This window comes from Haematobia irritans, chromosome 1 (genome assembly GCF_050003625.1).
Source record: "Haematobia irritans isolate KBUSLIRL chromosome 1, ASM5000362v1, whole genome shotgun sequence".
NCBI classification, from domain to species: Eukaryota; Metazoa; Arthropoda; class Insecta; order Diptera; family Muscidae; genus Haematobia; species Haematobia irritans.
In genome coordinates this window covers 262,158,823-262,181,374 of record NC_134397.1, presented here as the reverse complement: position 1 = coordinate 262,181,374, position 22,552 = coordinate 262,158,823, and the positions used below count along the sequence as shown (strand labels likewise).

General features: G+C 28.2%; 1 protein-coding gene across 4 annotated transcripts in view; it reads left to right on the top strand.

The window, feature by feature from the left end:
• Mgat2 (alpha-1,6-mannosyl-glycoprotein 2-beta-N-acetylglucosaminyltransferase) overlaps positions 1 to 22,552 on the top strand; it is a 112,343-nt gene that overhangs the window by 38,962 nt on the left and 50,829 nt on the right. For all 4 annotated transcript variants that reach the window (XM_075291594.1, XM_075291601.1, XM_075291610.1 and 1 more), the window contains one exon: positions 22,401 to 22,484. In XM_075291594.1, coding sequence (XP_075147709.1) covers positions 22,478 to 22,484 — 7 coding nt within the window. In that variant the 5' untranslated portion in view covers positions 22,401 to 22,477. The remainder of the gene's footprint in view (positions 1 to 22,400; positions 22,485 to 22,552) is intronic.

Below are 22,552 nucleotides of genomic sequence, written 5' to 3'. Positions count from 1 at the left end.
GGCATACATACATCACTGCATTCTCAATGTGATGAGAATAAACTACCGCTCATTTCCTTCCTTCACATAACTAACTAACATAGTAATGTAGGCATACTAACAAAGATTCACTGCATTACACTCTCTTCCCCCTCTCTCTCTCTCTCTCTCTCTGTTTCCCTATTGTTTAGATATACATGAATATCATCATCATCGTCATCTTACAAAAACAAGCAAATACACTCTTCCCCCAAAAGCTATATGAATAAATTTATATGGATAATATTTTCTTTTGAATATTTGTTGTTATTTTTGTTTTTTCTTCATCATCACTTTCATGTAATGCCGGCCGTGGTTGGGTTTAGCATGTTGTTTTGGTTATTAGTTTGAAAGCGAAATTATTTCCTTACCTTCGAGGGAATAGAAAATATGAACACACTGAAATCTTAAACTGAACCCATGTGTGGTAGCCCCAAAGACCACCTGACACAATAGCATGAATTGAAGGGGAGGGAGGACAATTTATGTATACACCATCATAACGCCCCCTCATTCGTATGTTTTACCTCCAATCATCCCAAGAAAATGTCATCATTATCTTTTCATTTCCCCATTTCGAAAAATTTATGTAAATAAATTCAAAATTTAACCTACCAATGAAGGCGAAAGAAACACAGTGACATAGTGGGATATATGCTGGAGATGGGGAAAAAAATTCATTTAAAATTCTTTTCTTTTTCCGTAGTCGACTTTTTCATTTTCCGATTTTTTTCAATTTTAAAAATTTGCACTTTGCCAATATTTTAAAAAATTTGGATTAATCAATTTTTTCAAAATTGAAAAAATCTACATGTGACTTTCAATACACACTCAACTTTACGACTTTTTTGATAACGTTCGATTATACGTTTTTAGTCACTGCAAAAAGTCGATTAATCGATTTTGCCCAACATAAAATGTCGGTTACGGATTTGACCCGATTTTCAAAAAAAAAAAAAAATAATAATTTAAAAAATTGCCAAAAATAAAATTCTTAACGTTCAATTAGTCGATTTTAGTCACTATAAAAAAGTTGAATTGGCAATTTTCGACATTTTTATCTCTAATATATGTAAAGAATTTTTGTTTAAAATATATTTTTTTTAATTTTAAAAACTTACAAAAAGTCGGCTTATAATATTCGTCTTTCCCGGCTTTTTAAAAATGTTAAAAAAGAATAAAAAAAATCGTTTTTTGAAAATTGAAAGAGATGGTAAAAAAATTCATTTAAAATTCTTTTCTTTTTTCCGTAGTCTTCTTTTTTCAATTTTTTTTAATTTTAAAATTTTTCACAAAATTGGCTATATACTATGGCACTTTGCCAATATTTTAAAAATTTTGGATTAATCAATTTTTTCAAAATTGAAAAAGTCTACACGCGACTACATCGATTTCAACCAACATCAAAGGTTGGTCGATTTGACACGATTTTGAAATTGAAAAAAAAATTACTTTGTCGATTAGTCGAGTTTAGTCACTATTAATTGTTTTCGGCCAACACTGAAAGTCGATAAGTCAATTTTCAAAAAGTACGACTTCGTAATTTTTTGAAGAAAAGTCGATTAGATGAATGGTCGATTTTCGACTTTCAAATCCCTAATATATGGAACTTTCTTTTATTTTTCCCTATATAAAAAATATCTAAAACTATTAAAAAAAGCAAATAAAATATATTACATTAAAGTTTTTTTTTGAAAGTTAAAGTTTTTTTTTTGAAAATCCAAGTTTTTCCAAAGAACTAAGTCTCATGCTTTGGCATCTTTGCCTTACGTCAATATAAATGGCGTACCCTATATTGGTTGATGCTCGAATATATCCGTTAGTGAATTTAATTTTTATAACCATGTTAAGAGATCTTGTAGTTGGTAGAACAGTGTCATTTGTTCTTAACACTTATCTCCCATACTAGACTAGACCTATCTTAAGGTCAATGTTTAGATGACGGTGGTCATATAACATTGCCATGGGTTCAGCCAAAGACTGGTTGGCTGAATAGTGGTGTCTGCAATGGCGTTAATGTTTGTTGTTTGTCTGAAGGGCTTATTGGGTTCTTTAGCTCTTGTGGTATTTCTGGTTGAATCATCGAAGAAACCTTAGCCTCCGTAAAGGTAAGAGCATTACATGTCTCACCAATGTTCATGCCAATGCATTATGACGACAATGATTCTATCGATATTGTCTGTTGTCTGTTTGGCTTGTAAGATGGAAGGCGATAGTGAAAGGTATTTGTATGGAATATTTTCACTTCATTTAATATGGATAAAAGTTTATCTATTTAGGGGCATTGCTAATGCCCCAAGTGTGATGTAAATGACGTAGTAGAATTTTATGATATAGTAGATATTTTATATAAGTTCTGTCGACATACAAGGGATTTACGCTAATACAATCAGTGTTGCCATTATTCCCCATTTTACCCCAAATCGGGTATATTTTCTCGTGTATGGAAACAAAATTTTTGAGTTGGGGATTTAGGGAGTTAGTGGAGAATTTCTATAAATTGGTTATTTTTTCGAAATCGATTCAGTATAATAACTCAGGTTTATAATAATGGTTTATATGAATTTCTTTTTATTTCTACATTATTAAACAAATAAGTGAGTCCGCAAATAAATTTATATTTATTTAAATGGGGAATTTTAATTTAAAATGGGAACTTTTGGGGACGAAAGCGTTCTAATTTGGGGACAAGAGTTAAAAACACGTATATACGGCCCTAAGTTCGGCCAGGCCGAAGCTTATGTACCCTCCACCATGGACAAAATTTTCTATAGAAATAAAATTTTAACAACATTTTCAAAAGAAATAAAATTTTGACAAAATTTTCTATAGAAATAAAATTTTGACAGAATTTATCTATAGAAATAAAATTTTGACAAAATTTTTAATAGAAATAAAATTATGACAAAATTTTCTATAGAAATAAAATTTTGACAAAATTTTCAATAGAAATAAAATTATGACAAAATTTTCCATAGAAATAAAATTTTGACAAAATTTTTTTATAGAAATAAAATTTTCTATAGAAATAAAATTTTGATAAAATTTTCTATAGAAATAAAATTTTGGCAAAATTTTCTATAGAAATAAGATTTTTACAAAATTTTTTATAGAAATAAAATTTTGACAAAATTTTCTATGGAAATAAAATTTTGACAAAATTTTCTATAGAAATACAATTTTGACAAAATTTTCTATAGAAATAAAATGTTGACAAAATTTTCTATAGAAATAAAATTTTCACAAAATTTTCTATAGAAATAACATTTTCACAAAATTTTCTATAGAAAAAAATTTTGACAAAATTTTCTATAGAAATAAAATTTTGACAGAATTTTTCAACAGAAATAAAATTTTGACAAAATTCTCTATAGAAATGGTAGATTATTTTTGGCTCGAGTGGCAACCATGATTATGAACCGATATGGACCAATGTTTGTGTGATTGGGGATCGGCTATATATAACTATAGACCGATATGGACCAATTTTTGCATGGTTGTTAGAGACCATATACTAACACAACGTTCGAAATTTCAACCGGATTGGATGAATTTTGCTCCTCTATGAGGCTCCGGAGATCAAATCGGTCGAAGCAGGAATTACACCCACGACCTTGTATATGCAAGGCGGCCATGCTAACCATTGCAACACGTTGGCTACGCTAATACAATCAGAGCTGCCAGTATTGCGGATTTTACCAAAAATCGGGGATATTTTCTCGTGTATGGAAATTAAATTTTTGAGTTGGGAACTTAGGGAGGTGGTGGAGAATATCCATAAATTTGGGGATTTTTTTCGAAATCGGTTCAGTATAATAGATCAGGTTTATAATAATGATTTATATGAAATTCTTTTTATTTCTACATTATTAAACAAGTAAGGAAAGTCCGCAAATCGTCAAAACTTATAGAAGAAAACATTGCACGGCATACAAAAGACTGTAAATAAAGTATTTGATACAGGATTATAATTTGCCTCTATATATGGTCTTACAATTTTCTGTATATACTTTTCCAAAATAAATGTATTACATTGGATTTTTTCGGATATCGTTGCGTATGATTGATACAAAAGCCCTACCAAGAATACTCATACGCCACAAGTCCCTACAAAAATAATGCCAAGAAATTATAAAAACCTATTTACTTTGATGAATTCTCGGACCGCCTGAAAAGTCACAAATTTTTAATTTTTCGATTTGAACCGGTTAACCGATTTTGAACAAAATAAAAAACCAAAAAGAGATTTTAAAATAGTAATTTTAATTTTTAGGATAAAGAGAAAACCAATTCTCCCCAAAAAATAAAACTATCCCCGATGTTCCGATATTTGGAATCGCAAATCGCAAGAATTTATTTTTTGTTTGTTTTTTTTTTTTTTGTATCGAAAAATAGAGATACTCTTGGACTCCAATATAATTTTAATTTGAACTTCTCAATAAAGAAAACTTTATAACCACGATTTAGTTTGATAAGATTCAGAGGTAAGACATTATGGGTAAAGGAAAATTTTGCGATTCCGAATTTCGCAACATGGGGGTGTAAATTATTTAAGCTGCTAATTTTATATGAAAATTTTTCGAAATTTTAATCTTATTGCAGCTCGCAAGCTGGTATGACAATAAATTTATATATTTTTCAATGTACTGATTTTCTACAACAGAGCCAATTTCTATATTATTTTTTTTTTTCATAAAAACTTTTCAAAATTTTCTTGGCGATTTTTGTGAGGAATTATAAATTTCATTGGAGAATTTTTGGGGACGCTAGCGTCCTAATTTGGGGACCAGAGTTACTCTCAACACTGAATGCAATCGTAAGCATATTCGCCCAGACACTGGCATAACCTATCACCAACAGATTTTCTAATTAATTAGAAATGTCGTGGAAAGAAAAAATCTCTTTTAAATCTGCTAAAGTTACTTGCCTCGATATATAGTCTTACAAAGTTCGAAAAAAATATTGCATTCGAATTTTTTTTGGCTAGCGTGGCGTATGATAGATACAAAAGTCCTACCACGAATATTCATATGCCACATGACTCCTTAAGTAATTATGCTAGGAAATTATAAAAACAAATATTTACTTTGGTGAATTTTTGAACTTCCTGAAAAAAACGGTTTTTATAGCCAAATTACCAATCTACAAATTACCAATTTTGGGCAAAATAAAAAACCAGAAACTGGTTTTAAATAATAATTTTATTTATCAGGATAAACAGAAAACCAATTTTCTTTAAAAAAATAAGCTATAAATTATTTAAGCTAATTTTATATGAAATTTTCCAAAATCTTGATCTTACTGCAGCTCGTAAGTTGGTATGACAAAAAATTGTATATGTTTTCAATTTTTTTTAATTTTACTAATTTTCTCCAGAAGAACCTATTTCTTTATTTTTGTACATAATCTTGTCCACAATTCATTGGCGATTTTTGCTTGGAATTTTAATTTAAATTGAGAAGGAAAGCGTTCTAATTTGGTGACAAGAGACAGAAAAATATTTGCAACACTGAATGCAATCATTAGCATATTCCCTCAGATACTAGCGAAACCCATCAGTTTCTAATTAACTCAACCATTCTAGAAATGCTTTGGAAAGAAAACAAATCCCTCTGCTCAGAGTTACTTGCATAGTTTTCAAAAAAAAAAAATATTGCATTCGAATTTTTTTCAGATACTGTAGCGTATGATTGATACAAAATTTCTACCACGAATACTCATACGCCACATGGCCTCATAAGAAATTATGCCAGAAAATTATAAATAGTGTTTTACTAAGAGGTAGCTTATTTGAAAATAAACTAGAACACATGCCAATCTATGCAAGTAGAGGGAAATTCTGTTTCTATAGAAAATTTTGTCAATATTTTTTTTGCTATAGAAAAGTTTGTCAAAATTTTATTTCTATAGAAAACATTGTCAAATTTTTATTTCTATAGAAAATTTTGTCCGAATTTTATTTCTATAGAAAATTTTGTAAAAATTTTATTGCTATAGAAAATTTTGTCAAAATTTTACTTCTATAGAAAATATTGTCAATATTTTTTTGATATAGAAAAGTTTGTCAAAATTTTATTCCTATATAAAATTTTGTCACCATTTTATTTCTATAGTAAATTTTGCCAACATTTTATTTCTATAGAAATTTTTCTCAAAGTTTTATTTCTATAGAAAATTTTAACTTATTTCTATAGAAAATTTTCTTAAAATTTTATTTCAATAGAAAACATTGTCAAAATTTTATTTCTATCGAAAATTTTTTCAAAATTTTATTTCTATATAAAACTTTTTTCAAAATTTTTTTCCTATAGGAAATTTTTGTCAGAATTTTATTTCTATAGAAAATTTTGTCATTTTATTTCTATAGAAAATTTTGTCATTTTATTTCTATAGAAAATTTTGTGAAAATTTTATTTCTATAGAAAATTTTGTCAAAATTTTATTTCTATAGAAAATATTGTCAATATTTTTTTTGATATAGAAAAGTTTGTCAAAATTTTATTCCTATATAAAATTTTGTCACCATTTTATTTCTATAGTAAATTTTGTCAACATTTTATTTCTATAGAAATTTTTCTAAAAATTTTATTTCTATAGAATTTTTTTTTCAAAATTTTATTTCTATAGAAAATTTTGTCAAAGTTTTAGTTCTATAGAAAATTTTGTCAAAATTTTATTTCTATAGAAAATTTTGATAAAATTTTATTTCTATAGAACATTTTGATAAAATTTTATTTCTATAGAAATTTTTGTCAAAATTTTATTTCTATAGAAAATTTTGTCAAATATTTATTTCTACAGTTTTAAATTTTGTCAATATTTTTTGCTATAGAATATTTTGTCAAAATTTTATTTCTATTGAAAATTTTGTCAAAATTTTATTTCTATTGAAAATTTTGTCAAAATATTATTTCTATTGAAAATTTTGTCAAAATATTATTTCTATAGAAAACATTGCCAAATTTTTATTTCTATAGAAAATTTTGTCAACATTTTATTTCTATAGAAAATTTTCTCAAAATTTTATTTCTATAGATTTTTTTTTTCAAAATTTTATTTCTATAGAATTTTTTTTTTTTCAAAATTTTATTTCTATAGAAAATTTTGTCAAAATTTTATTTCTATAAACAATTTTGTCAAAATTTTATTTCTATAGAAAACATTGTCAAATTGTTATTTCTATAGAAATTTTTTGCAAAATTTTATTTCTATAGATTTTTTTTTTCAAAATTTTATTTCTATAGAAAAATTAGTCCGAATTTTATTTCTATAGATAATTTTGTCAAAATTTTATTTCTATAGAAAACATTGCCAAATTTTTATTTCTATTGAAAATGTTGTCAAAATTTTATTTCTATAGAAAATTTTATCAACATTTTATTTCTATAGAAAATTTTCTCAAAATTTTATTTGTATAGAATTGTTTTTTTCAAAATTTTATTTCTATAGAATTTTTTTTTCAAAATTTTATTTCTATAGAAAATTTTGCCAAAATTTTATTTCTATAGAAAATTTTGTCAAAATTTTATTTCTATAAAAAAATTTGTCAACATTTTATTTCTATAGAAAACATTGTCAAATTGTTATTTCTATAGAAATTTTTGTCAAAATTTTATTTCTATAAACAATTTTGTCAAAATTTTATTTCTATAGAAAACATTGTCAAATTGTTATTTCTATAGAAATTTTTGTCAAAATTTTATTTCTATAAACAATTTTTGTCAAAATTTTATTTCTATAGATTTTTTTTCTTCAAAATTTTATTTCTATAGAAAAATTAGTCCGAATTTCATTTCTATAGATACTTTTGTCAAAAATTTATTTCTATAGAAAATTTTTTCAAAATTGTATTTCTATAGAATTTTTTTTTCAAAATTTTATTTCTATAGAAAATTTTGTCAAAATTTTATTTCTATAGAAAATTTTGTCAATATTTTTATACCCTGCGCCACACTGTGGAACTGGGTATTATAAGTTAGTGCATATGTTTGCAACACCCAGAAGGAGACGAGATAGACACATGGTGTCTTTGTCAAAAATGCTCAGGGTGGGCTCCTGAGTCGATATAGCCATGTCCGTCTGTCTGTGAACACATTTTTGTAATCAAAATCTAGGTCGCAGTTTTTGTCCAATCGACTTCAAATTTGGCACAAGTATGTGTTTTGGCTCAGAATAGAACCCTATTGATTTTGGAAGAAATCGGTTCTGATTTAGATATAGCTCCCATATATATTTCGCCCATATGGACTTATATGACCCCAGAAGCCAGAGTTTTACCCTAATTTGCTTAAAATTTTGCACAAGAAGAACAATTAGTACTATAGTCAAGTGTGCCAATTTTTGTTGAAATCGGTTCAGATTTAGATATAGCACCCATATATATCTTTCGCCCGATATGTACTAATACGGTCCCAGAAGCCACAGTTTTACCCCAATTTGGTTGAAATTTTGCACTAGGAGTACAATTAGTAGTGTAGCCAAGTGTGCCAAATTTTATTGAAATCGGTTCAGATTTAGATATAGCTCCCATATATATCGTTCGCCCGATTTACACTTATATGACCACAGTGGCCAATCTTTTACTCCGATTTAATTGAAATTTTGCACAGGCAGTAGAATTAGCATTGTAGCTATGCGTGCCAAATTTGGTTGAAATCGATTCAGATTTAGATATAGCTCCCATATATAGCTTTCGCCCGATTTACACTCATATGACCACAGAGGCCAATTTTTAACTCCGATTTAGTTGAAATTTTGCACAGGGAGTAGAATTAGTATTGTAGCTATGCATGCCAAATTTGGTTGACATCGGTTCAGATTTAGATATAGCTCCCATGTATATGTTTTTCTGATTTCAACAAAAATGGTCAAAATACCAACATTTTCCTTGTAAAATCGCCACTGCTTAGCCGAAAAGTTGTAAAAATGACTCTAATTTTCCTCTACTTCTAATACATATATATCGAGCGATAAATCATAAATAAACTTTTGCGAAGTTTCCTTAAAATTGCTTCCGATTTAAATGTTTCCCATATTTTTTTTTTTAATAACGTTGTGTTCCACCCTAGTGCATTAGCCAACTTAAATTTTGAGTCTATAGATTTTGTAGAAGTCTATCAAATTCTGTCCAGATCGAGTGATATTTAAATGTATGTATTTGGGACAAACCTTTATATATAGCTACCAACACATTTGACGGATGTGATATGGTATCGAAAATTTAGATCTACAAAGTGGTGCAGGGTATAATATAGTCGGCCCCGCCCGACTTTAGTCTTTCCTTACTTGTTTTGCTATAGAAAAGTTTGTAAAATTTTAACTTCTATAGAAGATTTTGTCAAAATTTTATTTTTATAAAAAATTTTGTCAAAATTTTATTTCTATAGAAAATTTTGTCAAAATTATATTTCTATAGAAAACATTGTCAAATTGTTATTTCTATAGAAAATTTTGTCAAAATTTTATTTCTATAGAAAAGTTTGTCAACATTTTATTTCTATAGAAAATTTTGTCAATATTTTTTTTGCTATAGAAAAGTTTGTCAAAATTTTATTTCTGTAGAAAATGTTGTCAATATTTTTTTGCTATAAAAAAGTTTGTCAAAATTTTATTTCTATATGAAATTTTTTCAAAATTTATTTCTACACAAAATTTTCTCAAAATTTTATTTCTATAGAAAAAAATTTTTTTTCAAAATTTTATTTCTATAGAATATTCTATTTCTATAGAAATATTCTATTTCTATAGAAATATTCTATTTCTATGAAGTACTCCTTATTTGGAGAGAAATATTTGGCAAAATCTACAAAAACATCAAGAATATCATGAATCTACTAAACAGTAAAAAACCATCGACCATTTTTGGTAGAATTCTACCAACTGTGGCAACCGTGCTTGGTGTTCTAAGGCTGTAAATTGTTTATGCTGCCAATTTTATGAAATTTTTGTAAAAGTTATTTGACCATTTGCTTTTTATTCTTTTCCAAACATAAAATTCTTCCTCTAAAATAATATGATGTTGAAAAGAATATGCTTACATTCTTTCTATAATATTTCCAGTTATATTTATACACAATGCTTAGTTCAGAAATTACTTTCCTTCATGTCCTGGAAACATTTACATTTCCCAGGAATGGGGACAAATAATGGACATAGTTGCAAGCCACCGAAACAAGGCATGTGACATTTTTGTGTGGTCAGATAACAAATCTATCAAAATATTAAATACACTATGTCAAGTTATGACAATGACATTGTTCAGTGTGGGTTGTTCTACTTACGAGCATATACGAGCATAGCCAAAAACCAACCCAACCAACTCTAACCATTTGAGTTTTTCGAGAACGAACACTCGCACATACAAATACTCACTTACATACGAGTGAGTATTTAGTATAGAATGATGTGAACAAAAGCGTTTAGAAAGAACGCGACATAACAAATGGTCATACTCAACTAAAGTACATGCTTGCATAAAACCCCCCTCTCCCCGCCTGGTAACCCATACTTCCTACTGCCATTGTCAATCAGCTGCTATCCGGGCAGTTTCATCTGAACAAATATAGCTTGTATTGAATTATGAATTATGACCCCACTCATAGAATGTTGTTGTATCAAAATACCAAAGGACAGTCATTGTCACATTTTAACTTTTCTGGCAACCAACTGTGACTGCAGGTTAGGTGTGTTTATGCGTGTGTGTGTTTTATGGGAGTCATTTTGTCTTTGAGCGTAATCCACAAAGGACGTCTATGTGTGGGGTAGTATAAATACCACTAAGACTACGCTCGAATGACATTTGCTTAAACTCATTTAAAGCCAAAGGCAAATATTGTTTCTAATGATTAAATAAAACCACCTTTCAGTTCTTAAGGAAGACATTGTGTCTAAGGATAATCTCATGGATTCAAATTGCAATATTTATTTTGCTTACAAAGGAATTTATATAAAGATTTTATACAAGAAATTATCAATGACGGAAAGTTAATGTCTTGGATGGGATGGGAAAAAATTTTAAATGAGTCATAATGAATAAAGGTTTGTTTGACTGTTCCACTATTGTTACTCATACCGCATTTCAAGCAGATGGGAAAATACGAAAGAATCCGTAGAATATTTAAGAAGTCAAATAACCCTGAATGTCCCACTATAGTGGCACAACTTTATACTAGGTTAAGTCCATTGTCAGTAGGTTTTTTTCCCGGGAACGGGATCCCGGGAATTTGCTATTTTTTGTTCCCGCTTTCCCGGGAATGAAGTGCGGGAATTCTCGGGAAATTTTCTTTACAATATTTTATATATAATAGAGGGTTTTATATGGCAAATGACAGTTGAAATCTAGTTAAAGTGGATTTTGGAAGGGTAATGTGAATGAATATGGTACCAAGTAGTAGTAGTTGCCTTGTGGGACATCCATAGTCGGGTTCTAGCTCAGATTCTAAAAAAAGATTGCACTTCCTAATTTATGATTGTCATATTTCTGTAAACCAATATTCCGATAGACTGAGTAAACCTTTATAAACAACGGGATATTTCACCTTATGTATCTCACGTTTGAAATTGCATAATTTCAAAATTTCATAATTATTGTAAGGATTTTTTTATGAAATATGAAAATGCCAACCTTTATTGAGATAGTTACTTTAATTTCAAATTTATACCTCATACACATTAGGCTCAAAATCTATTAAAAGTGGATTTTAAATCCCTTATTGAAATCTAGTTAAATCAAAAGATTTTGCAAGTGTAATGTGAATGAGGTATTACATGATAGTGTTTCCATTTTGGGAATTTTGACCGAACATGAGCATATAGTGACCCCGTTTTTCGATGGTGAAATCTAAATAAGTATCTTTAATTTTCACTCAACTTTTAATGTTACAAAAAATCGCACAATGTTGATAGTGTTCTTCTGAACTAAATCAACTAAATTATACTATAATACGAAATATTTTGTAATAAAAAAAAAATACAATGACTGTCTTTTACCAGTCTGTATGTCTTTTGCCCATTGTAAATTTTTTTATTACAAAATATTTCGTATTTTAGTATAATTTATGGCTGATCAACGTAATATATTGTGAGTTGTCCAGACAGCGCCTTATAACCGTAGCTTTAGGCGATTTCAAATTTATTCAAATGTCTAAATGTATGCCACATCAAAGCAGGTTTCCCTTTGATCGGGATCCCGGGAAATTTAAAAAAAAATCCCGCTTTCCCAGGAATGAAAAAAGTCCGGAAAAAAGAAAACCCTAATTGTAGCGTTCATGTGAAATATATAAGACATATATTTTGATCACAAGAATAAAGGATTTGACAAGACTTTCAATTTGCCCATTTTTTTCAAAACTTGTGTCTATTTATGAGATAGGTTTACTGTTTCAAAAAATATTTTGATATACTTTTTTATAGAAATAAAATTTTGACAAAATTTTCTATAGAAATACACTTTTGATAAAATTTTCTATAGAAACAAAATTTTGACAAAATTTTCTATAGAAATAAAATTTTGACAAAATTTTCTATAGAAATAAAATTTTGCAAAAATCTTCTATAGCAATAAAATTTGGACAATATTTTCTATAGAAATAAAATTTCGACAAAATATTTTATAGAAATACAATTTTGATAAAATTTTCTATGGGAATAAAATTTTGTCAATTTTCTATGGAAATAAAATTTTGAATTTTCTATAGAAATAAAATTTTGAATTTTCTATAGAAATAAAATTTTGACAAAATTTTCCACAGAAATAATATTTTGACAAAATTTTCTATAGAAATAAAATTTTCTTTAGAAATAAAATTTTGACAATATATTCTATAGAAGTACAATTTTGATAAACTTTTCTATGGAAATAAAACTTTGAGAAAATTTTCTATAGCACTAAATTTTGACAAAATTTTCTATAGCAATTAAATTTTGACAAAAATTTGAAAAAATTTCCTATAGTAATAACATTTTGACAAAATTGTCTATAGAAATAAAAATTTTGATAAAATTTTCTATAGAAATAAATATTTGATAAAATTTTCTATAGAAATAAAATTTTGACAAGATTTTCTACAGAAATAAAATTTTGACAAAATTTTCTATAGAAATAAAATTTTGACAAAATTTTCTATAGAAATAAAATTTTGACAACATTTTCTATAGAAATAAAATTTTGACAAAATTTTCTATTGAAATAAAATTTTGACAAAATTGTCTATAGAAATAAAATTTTGACAAAATTTTCTATAGAAATAAAATTTTGACAAAATTTTCTATAGAAATAAAATTTTGACAAAATTTTCTATAGAAATAAAATGTTGATAAAATTTTCTATTGCAGTAAAATTTGTGACAAAATTTTCTATGTAAATAAAATGTTGACAAAATTTTCTATAGCAATAACATTTTGACAAAGTTTTCTATAGAAATAAAATTTTGACAAAATTTTTTATAGAAAAAAATTTTGACAAAATCTTCTATAGAAATAAAATTTTGACAAAATTTTCTATAGGAATACAATTTTGATAAATTTTTCTATAGGAACAACATTTTGACAAAATTTTCTATAGCAATAAAATGTTGACAAAATTTTCTATAGAAATAAAAATTTTGATGAAATTTTCTATAGAAATAAAAATTTTTATGAAATTTTCTATAGGAATGAAATTTCTAAGAAATAAAATTTTGACAAAAATTTCTATAGAAATAAAATTTTGACAAAATTTTCTATAGAAATAAAATTTTGACAAAAATTTCTATAGAAATAAAATTTTTACAAAATATTCTATAGGAATAAAATTTTTACAACATTTTTTTCTATAGAAATAAAATTTTGATAAAATTTTCTATAGAAACAAAATTTTGACAAAATTTTCTATAGAAATAAAAATTTTGATAAAATTTTCTATAGAAATAAATATTTGACAAAATTTTCTATAGAAATAAAATTTTGACAAAATTTTCTATAGAAATAAATATTTGTCAAAATTTTCTATAGAAATAAAATTTTGACAACATTTTCCATAGAAATAAAATTTTTATAAAAATTTCTAAAGAAATAAAATTTTGACAAAATTTTCTATAGAAATAAAATTTTGGCAACATTTTCTATAGAAATACAATTTTGACAAAATTTAGCTATAGAAATAAAGTTTTGACAAAATTTTCTATAGTAATAAAATTTTGACAAAATTTCTTATATGTTCTTCTTCAAAAATTAAAAAAAATAGAAAACATTGTTTTCATACCAACTACAAAATGCTGACAAAAATATTATTTGTTAAATTTGATAGAGTTTTGGTAAAAATTTCATCAAATTTGGTATATTAGTTTTGGCACGAGTGGCAACCGTGGCTCCAAGTCGTTTTTTTTTTAATAATTATGCAACTTTTGAACGGAAAAAGATATCAAGATATTTCTTTCTTTGTGTTTTACTCTAAGTTTGCTACGTGTAAGCGTTGAAAGTTGGTCATCTCGGCGGTATGAAATTTTATTTTAGCTGTCAACACGGTTCAAAGAAGTGCACTATTTTGGCTATGGCAATGACTATGCAATGCTCGAAATATAGTATAACGTTGCAAAGGCATTTAGAATTACTTTCTTCCTATGTAATAGAAAATTGGGAAGTACGAAAATTGAAACTTTTTACGTCAAAGAACAATTTTGCTTTAAATATACAACTTTTTCGGAATTAAAAATATGAATTGAAACGTTTGAACAAATGATGGTATTTTTTTTTTGAGGGAAATATTGCTGAATATACCAAAATTCGAACCAGTGGGGACATATGTATGTTAAAAAAACATTATTTTTTTTTTTTTGTAAATTGCTTATTTCTCATCACTTTACCGGTAGGTTGTTCAATTTTTAACAGATAGTTAGTGGAAACATAAGGCCTTTTGAAAAAGAGATCGGCTTAGCAATCGGTGCCAAATTAAAGGGTTTCACCCTTGTCATTGAGCTCTGAATACTGAATCAGGCAGCACCTATTGATAAGAGAGAAGTTCAGCCCACCTGTGTACCACAATAGAAAGAATGATCCAAGTGAGCCCAAATCCGATCTGAATTGTCACTACACCTAACCTCACCTCGTTAGGTATATTTGTTAGTATTTCACTTAATTAATTAACAAGAGACCAATAGATTCAATGGTAACATACATCTCCTCACCTACCTAATTATCTCAAAAACCAATTATGTGCTTCAAACATTCTACAAGGGACTAGAATATTAACGTCCATAGAATTTATAGAATTCCTATTAATTCTTTCATTTTATTCCCTGAAGAAAATATTCATCATTCCTTCCTAATATGCAAAAAATCCTCTTTAGTTTTGTATACCAACCTCCCCTTGGAAATTGTCGTGGAAAATACATGCACACATATATTTTTAGTACCACACCAATTATTCCTTCCGCACCCATGAAAATAATGGTCCCAATAAATGTTCCACCCTTGAAATGGGGACAAGCCTGCGTAAAATTGAAGAAATAAAATAAATATTTATTAGTTCGATTTATATGTATATTAAGGTGAAGCCAGCGATATTGTTTTCCAATATTAATTCCAATATTGAAGTTTGTCTTTTTGGTAAACCACAATTCCTATTGCAAAATTCGAGTAAATACTTTGCAATGGTAATTTTTTTATATAGATCATTTACTATGTATTATTCATTGTTTATCGAGTTGAAACATGACCAATATCGATCCACCCTTATATTGTTGTGTACATATTATTCTTGTTATTTACCAATAAACATTGGAATATTAATAATTTACCCTTAGCTCATAAAAGATTCTGAATAATAATGGTACTCGGTAACGTTGCGTTAAGTGGGAAAATAAACTTCGCAAATATTAGGGTGTAATTTATAATGTATTGGGGTCCAGAAGTACAGAAATCGTTACAAAAATAACCCAGCAAGAATAGATATAAAGGGTGATACGGTCAAAATTTGGTCAAGGGAAAACGCGTGTAAATCGGTGAAATCGTTTATTTAAAAAATCAAATTAAATTTATTTTTCAAGTTCAATTAGTATAAAATTCAGGAAAAATATTCAGTTAGGCTTTCGCTTTTTCAAATCCGAATTGCCGGGCCTCACGCTTGACACCTGCCATCAGATTTTGTACAGCCACCTTGTCCACCTTCTTCGCCGCAGAAAGCCAGTTTGCCTTGAACTGCTGCTCGTCCTTAGCAGTTTTTTTGGTCTTCTTTAGGTTCCGCTTGAGCCCAGTATTTCTCAATTGGGCGGATCTCTGGCGTGTTGGGAGGATTCTTGTCCTTGGGAACCACCTGCACGTTGTTGGCGGCGTACCACTCCATGGCCTTTTTACCGTAATGGCAAGATGCCAAATCCGGCCAAAACAGTACGGAACAGTACGGAACAACCGTGTTTCTTCAGGAAAGGCAGCAAACACTCTTTCACGTAAATTTCTTGGTTGATAGTCCCGGAAGCTATGAAAATGCTGCCAGATATTTCTTTGCGAACTTTGACAGTTTTATATGCTTGAAAATATCTGCTACCTTTCCTTTTGCCTTTTTCCTTTCGTCAGCATCGTCGTGTACAGCCTCCGGGATCGCGCTTTGGCCGTCGTATTTTATTTATCATCGCTATTTGGAGTCACTACCTTCTTGTAAGTCGATAGTCCGGCTCGTTTTTTGGCTCGATGCACGGTTGTAGACGATACACCCAGCTTATTTGCGGCATCTCGGAGAGAGAGGTTAGGGTTTTGCTTGAAACTACCGGCAACTCTCTTTGTCGTCTCAGCGGCTTCCGGTTTTCGATTTCCCCCCGATCCAGACTTACTGGCTGTCGACAAACGTTCCCCAAACACTTTAATTACATTTGTAACGGTTGATTTGGCAACTTTTAGCGATTTTGCCAGCTTTGCGTGCGAGTAGCTCGGATTTTCGCGATGCGCGAGCAAACATTCTACACACACACACCTTCAAAATGAGGGGTGTTCAGGTTTTTTAAATGCAAAATTGAAAGAAATACGTCAAGTTTATATTGACCAAATTTTGACCGTATCACCCTTTATTTCCATGTGTTACAAATGGAATGACGGAATTAATATACCCTTCAATCCTATGGTGGATGGTATAAAACACACCTATATAGTATTTCCGCGACATTTCCTCTTTTTATTTTCCCCATATTGCCACTTGAGACGTTTTTAATAAGATTCTATTAACAGTCAACTATAAAAATGGTGAAATATCTATGGGGAAATGCGATGACAAAGAATATGACCGACTTTTTGCCAATCAATAACGCAAAAAAACTAATCGCCAGAAGTTTCAAATGTCATTTGGCCATGCCATTCACTTACTCATAGTGAATGGGTGTGGAGCTATATACGATGATGATGGTAATGATAATAAAATAAGAAATTTTATTTCCCTGTCCAAGATGATGTCTTCAATGTAAACCTTCTGTACGAGCTGCGAGCATAAAGCACTTTGGACTTGCCCTGGGATTATAACAAGACTCTAATTAGAAACACAACCAACATTTAATTTACTAGCCTGTCTGAAAAGTTAACTCTTAGCACAAGGCTGCAATTAGTTGCAATAAAAATAAATGAAACGAATCATCAAGTCAGTGTGTGGATGATGCAATAAGAGCGAAATACTATTCACTTTCATTTGAAATGTAAGGTAGATTTTTTTTTTTCAAAAAATGTTAGTCTTCTTCAATTTGTTTCATTACATTGAGGTTAAGTTGATTATTTATCGGTTTGAACAAATGCTTCGTCAGATAAGTTAATTATTGAAATTATAAAAATAATTATTAGTACCAGTACAGATTTTGAGATATTAATGTGCGGGAACCAAAGAATGAAGCCATTAACAATTATTGTCATCCCTAAATTAAAAATATCCCAAGCACTATGAGATTAATCGTACAATTAATCTTACCAGTATAGATTTTGAGATATTAATGTGCGTGGATCAAAGAATGAAGCCATTAACAATTATTGTCATCCCTAAATTAAAAATATCCGAAACACTATGAGATTAATCGTACAATTAATCTTAAAATCTATTTTAAATTTTATTTATTTTTGTTCAGCATGAATTTTAATAATTTATCATAGAAACGTAGTATTAGGTTAGTTTTGGTGAAAGGTTATATTTTTGGCAGCAAATGGGAACCATTTGAAGTTTTCTTCAGATTTATCTTCATGAATTGGAGGCTACATTTTAGTCGAGATGGGCTGGCCAAATCGAAGACAACGTCGACTGGCCAAAAATTGTCGTTGGTGGCTAAAAGCGGCAATGCAATCCGGCATCTCCATTCTCTGGCGGGGATAGTAATTTTCTTACATAGTTGTGTACATTAAAGTGCTAAAATTAAACGCACCAATTAATACCCCTCACAATAAAAGTACCACACAGGATAAAAAGGAATTTTTCCAAGTTTTTACATCGAAGTTCTACAGAAAACTAGAAAAAAAAACATTCATCTACAAAATTTGGTCTTGGGATAGAACAACGTAAAATGTAAATCCTAAATTGAGGCACTGTAATATTACAAAACGTCCCAAATGAAACTTTTTTTATAAATATTTTCTATATTTATGTGTATGAAGATAAATTCGAGCTGGCAGCAAAAACTTAGCCGAGGCCCAAACCAGTAGCTTTAATACGAATTTAGGAATTCAAATTCGAATTGAGACTTTTTTTAGGGACTAGGTTCATTGGAAACGGCTTTAGCTCAGCTTTCATAACCACTAAAGATTTCATTAGAAAGGAAACTGGGCAAAATGCAAATTTAACATATTTTTATTGTGGGCTCAATGTACCAAAACTAAACCGCGTGCTGTATAGCGATTGCAGTGTTGTCAGGTTAGGGGTTTCCCCCCAAATTTAGGGGTTTTTTTAAGGGGATTTTTAGGGATAACATTTATTTGGGGGTAAAAAATTATTTCAGACCTTATAAAGTGGAGCAATTCTCAAGCAAATTCGGAACAATTCTAGCATAAGTTATGAAAAAAAAAATGCGCGAAGTCAACAAGAAGATCCTAAATACAAACAAGTATGCAATAGCATTATTTTCGTTATCTTTTCTTCTGTTGAAAGCGCATTTTTAATATTTGACAAATTTAAAAATAATCGTATTTTAACTTAGCAGCTGAAAGCTTTTTAAGAGTAAGCCCGCTTTTTAAATTGATATACATATTGTATTATTACATCCAAAGAAAAAATAATTTCCTCAGGGATGAAATTTTAAACAAACGAAAATCTCTTTTGTTTTAAAGTATTTTCTTAAATAGCTAATTTTATTTTTTATTTACTTCAAACGAAAAAAAATTTTAGCATCAAAAGAAAACTTAGTTTGTCTAAAATTTCGTTTCTCAGGAAAGAATTCTTCTTTCAGGATATATATTTGTGTTAAATTTAATTTTTAAAGTGTACAGGATTTTTTTCACGAAATTTTGGGACCACTTTTTGTACTTTTTATATTCTGATATTTTTTGGGGGTCTTCGAAAAAAGCTTAGACCAATTTAGGGTTTTTAGATTAAGATTTGGGGGGAAGAATCAAAAATCACCTGGCAACACTGAGCGATTGGCATCAATGGAAAGGACTTTTGCTCAGCTTTCATAATCACTAAAGTCTTCATTAGAAACGAATTTGTGAAAAAGTCAAATTTAAGGGGAAAAAATTATTTCCATAGAAAACTTTGCCAACATTTTATTTCTGTAGAAAATTTTGTCAAAATTTTATTTCTATAGAAAATTTAAACAAAATTTTATTTCTATCGAAAATTTAAACAAAATTTTATTTCTATAGAAAATGTCGTTAAATTTTATTTCTATAGAAAATTTAAACAAAATTTTATTTCTATAAAAAATTTTGTCAAAATTTTTTATTTAAAAAAATTTTTTCAATATTGTATTTCTATAGAAATTTTTTTAAAAAATTTTATTTCTATAGAAAATTTCGTTAAAATTTAAACAAAATTTTATTTCTATAGAATATTTTGTCAAAATTTCAGATCTATAGAATAGTTTGTCAAAATTTTTTATCTATACAAATATTGTCAATATTTTATTTCTATAGCAAAATTTTGTCATCAATTTATTCTATAAAATATTTTCTAAAAATGTTATTTCTATAAAAAATTTTGTCAAAATTTTATTTCTATAGAAAATTTCGTTAAATTTTATTTCTATAGAAAATTTACAACAAAATTTTATTTCTACAGGAAATTTTGTCAAAATTTTTTTATCTAAAACAATGTTGTCAATTTTTTTTTTTTCAATAGAAAATTTCGTCAAAATTTTTTATCTATAGAAATTTTGTCAAAATTTAATTTCTATAGAATATTTTGTCATAATTTTATTTCTATATAAAATTTTGTCAAAATTTTATTTCAATAGAAAATTTTGTCAAAATTTTATTTCTATAGAACATTTCGTTAAATTTTATTTCTATAGAAAATTTACAACAAAATTTTATTTTTAATGAAAATTTTGTCAAAATTTTTTATCTAATGAAAATTTTGTCAAAATTTTTTTATCTAAAAAAATGTTCTCTAAATTTTTTTTCAATAGAAAATTTTGTCAAAATTTTTTATCTATAGAAATTTTGTCAAAATTTTATTTCTATAGAATATTTTGTCAAAATTTTATTTCTATATAAAATTTTGTCAAAATTTTATTCCAATAGAAAATTTTGTCAAAATTTTATGTCTATAGAAACTTTTCTTAAACATTTATTTCTATACAAAATTTTGTCAAAATGTTATTTCTATAGAAAATTTTGTTAAAACATTTTATTATACCCTGCGCCACACTGTGGAACAGGGTATTATAAGTTAGTGCATATGTTTGTAACACCCAGAAGGAGACGAGATAGACACATGGTGTCTTTGGCAATAATGCTCAGGGTGGGACCCTGAGTCGATATAACCATGTCCGTCTGTCCGTCCGTCCGTCCGTCTGTCTGTGAACACATTTTTGTGATCAAAGTCTAGGTCGCAATTTAAGTCCAATCGCCTTCAAATTTGGCACATGTTCCTAATTTGGGTCAGAATAGAACCCTATTGATTTTGGAAGAAATCGATTCAGATTTAGATATAGCTCCCATATATATCTTTCGCCCGATATGGACTAATATGGTCCTAAAAGCCAGAGTTTTGGCCCAATTTGGTTGAAATTTTGCACAGATGTAGATTTAGCATTGTAGCTATGCGTGCCAAATTTGGTTGAAATCGGTTCAGATTTAGATATATCTCCCATATATATCTTTCGCCCGATTTACACTCATATGATCACAGCGGCCAATTTTTAACTCCGATTTAGTTGAAATTTTGCACAGGTTGTAGAATTTGCATTGTAGCTATGCGTGCTAAATTTGGTTGAAATCGGTTCCGATTTAGATATAGCTCCCTTATATATGTTTTTTCTGATTTCGACAAAAATGGTCAAAATACCAAAATTTTCCTTGTAAAATCGCCACTGCTTAATCGAAAAGTCTAAAAATGACTCTAATTTTCCTAAACTTCTAATACATATATATCGAGCGATAAATCATAAATAAACTTTTGCGAAGTTTCCTTAAAATTGCTTCAGATTTAAATGTTTCCCATATTTTTTTACTAACAATGTGTTCCACTTTAGTGCATTAGCCGACTTAAATTTTGAGTCTATAGATTTTGTAGAAGTCTATCAAATTCTGTCCAGATCGAGTGATATTTAAATGTATGTATTTGGGACAAACCTTTATATGTAGCCCCCAACACATTTGACAGATGTGATATGGTATCGAAAATTTAGATCTACAAAGTGGTGCAGGGTATAATGTAGTCGGCCCCGCCCGACTTTAGACTTTCCTTACTTGTTTATTTGTATAGAACATTTTGTCAAAATTTCTTTAACTATAGAGATTTTGCCAACATTTTATTTCTATAGCAAATGTTGTCAACATTTTTATCTATAGAAATTTTGTCAAAATTTTATTTCTATAGAAAATTGTGCCAAAATTTTAGATAATTTCTTTAGAAAATTTTATCAAAATTTTATGTCTTTAGAAAATTTTGTCAAAATTTTATTTCTATAGAGAATTTTCTAAAATTTTTATTTCAATAGAAAATTTTGTCAAAATTTTATTTCTACAGAAAATTTTGTCAAAAATTTACTTCTTTAGAAAATTTTGTCAAAATTTTATTTCTGTAGAAAATTTGTCAACATTTTTATATATATGGGTACTCGTTTGCCTTTGGTCCTTCACAACTTTGTCAAGTATATTGTTCTGTTAATGGCACCTTTTAAAAAAATAATATGCCAATTTCATTACATTCACAACCTCTTTTTATCCATTTAAATTTCACGTTGTATTTAATTCAAGTATTTGTTTTCGTAATTCCTTTGTTTCAGATAAAATGATGTCCTTTGCGCTATAGAATCCTATTTACCCAAGAAACCAGACCACACCACCATCTACAAACACAATAATGAGAGGTATGTTTTTCATGGTAATTTAGCAGTGCTTAAAAACTTTTTGCATTTTTTCTCCTTTTTGGTTAATA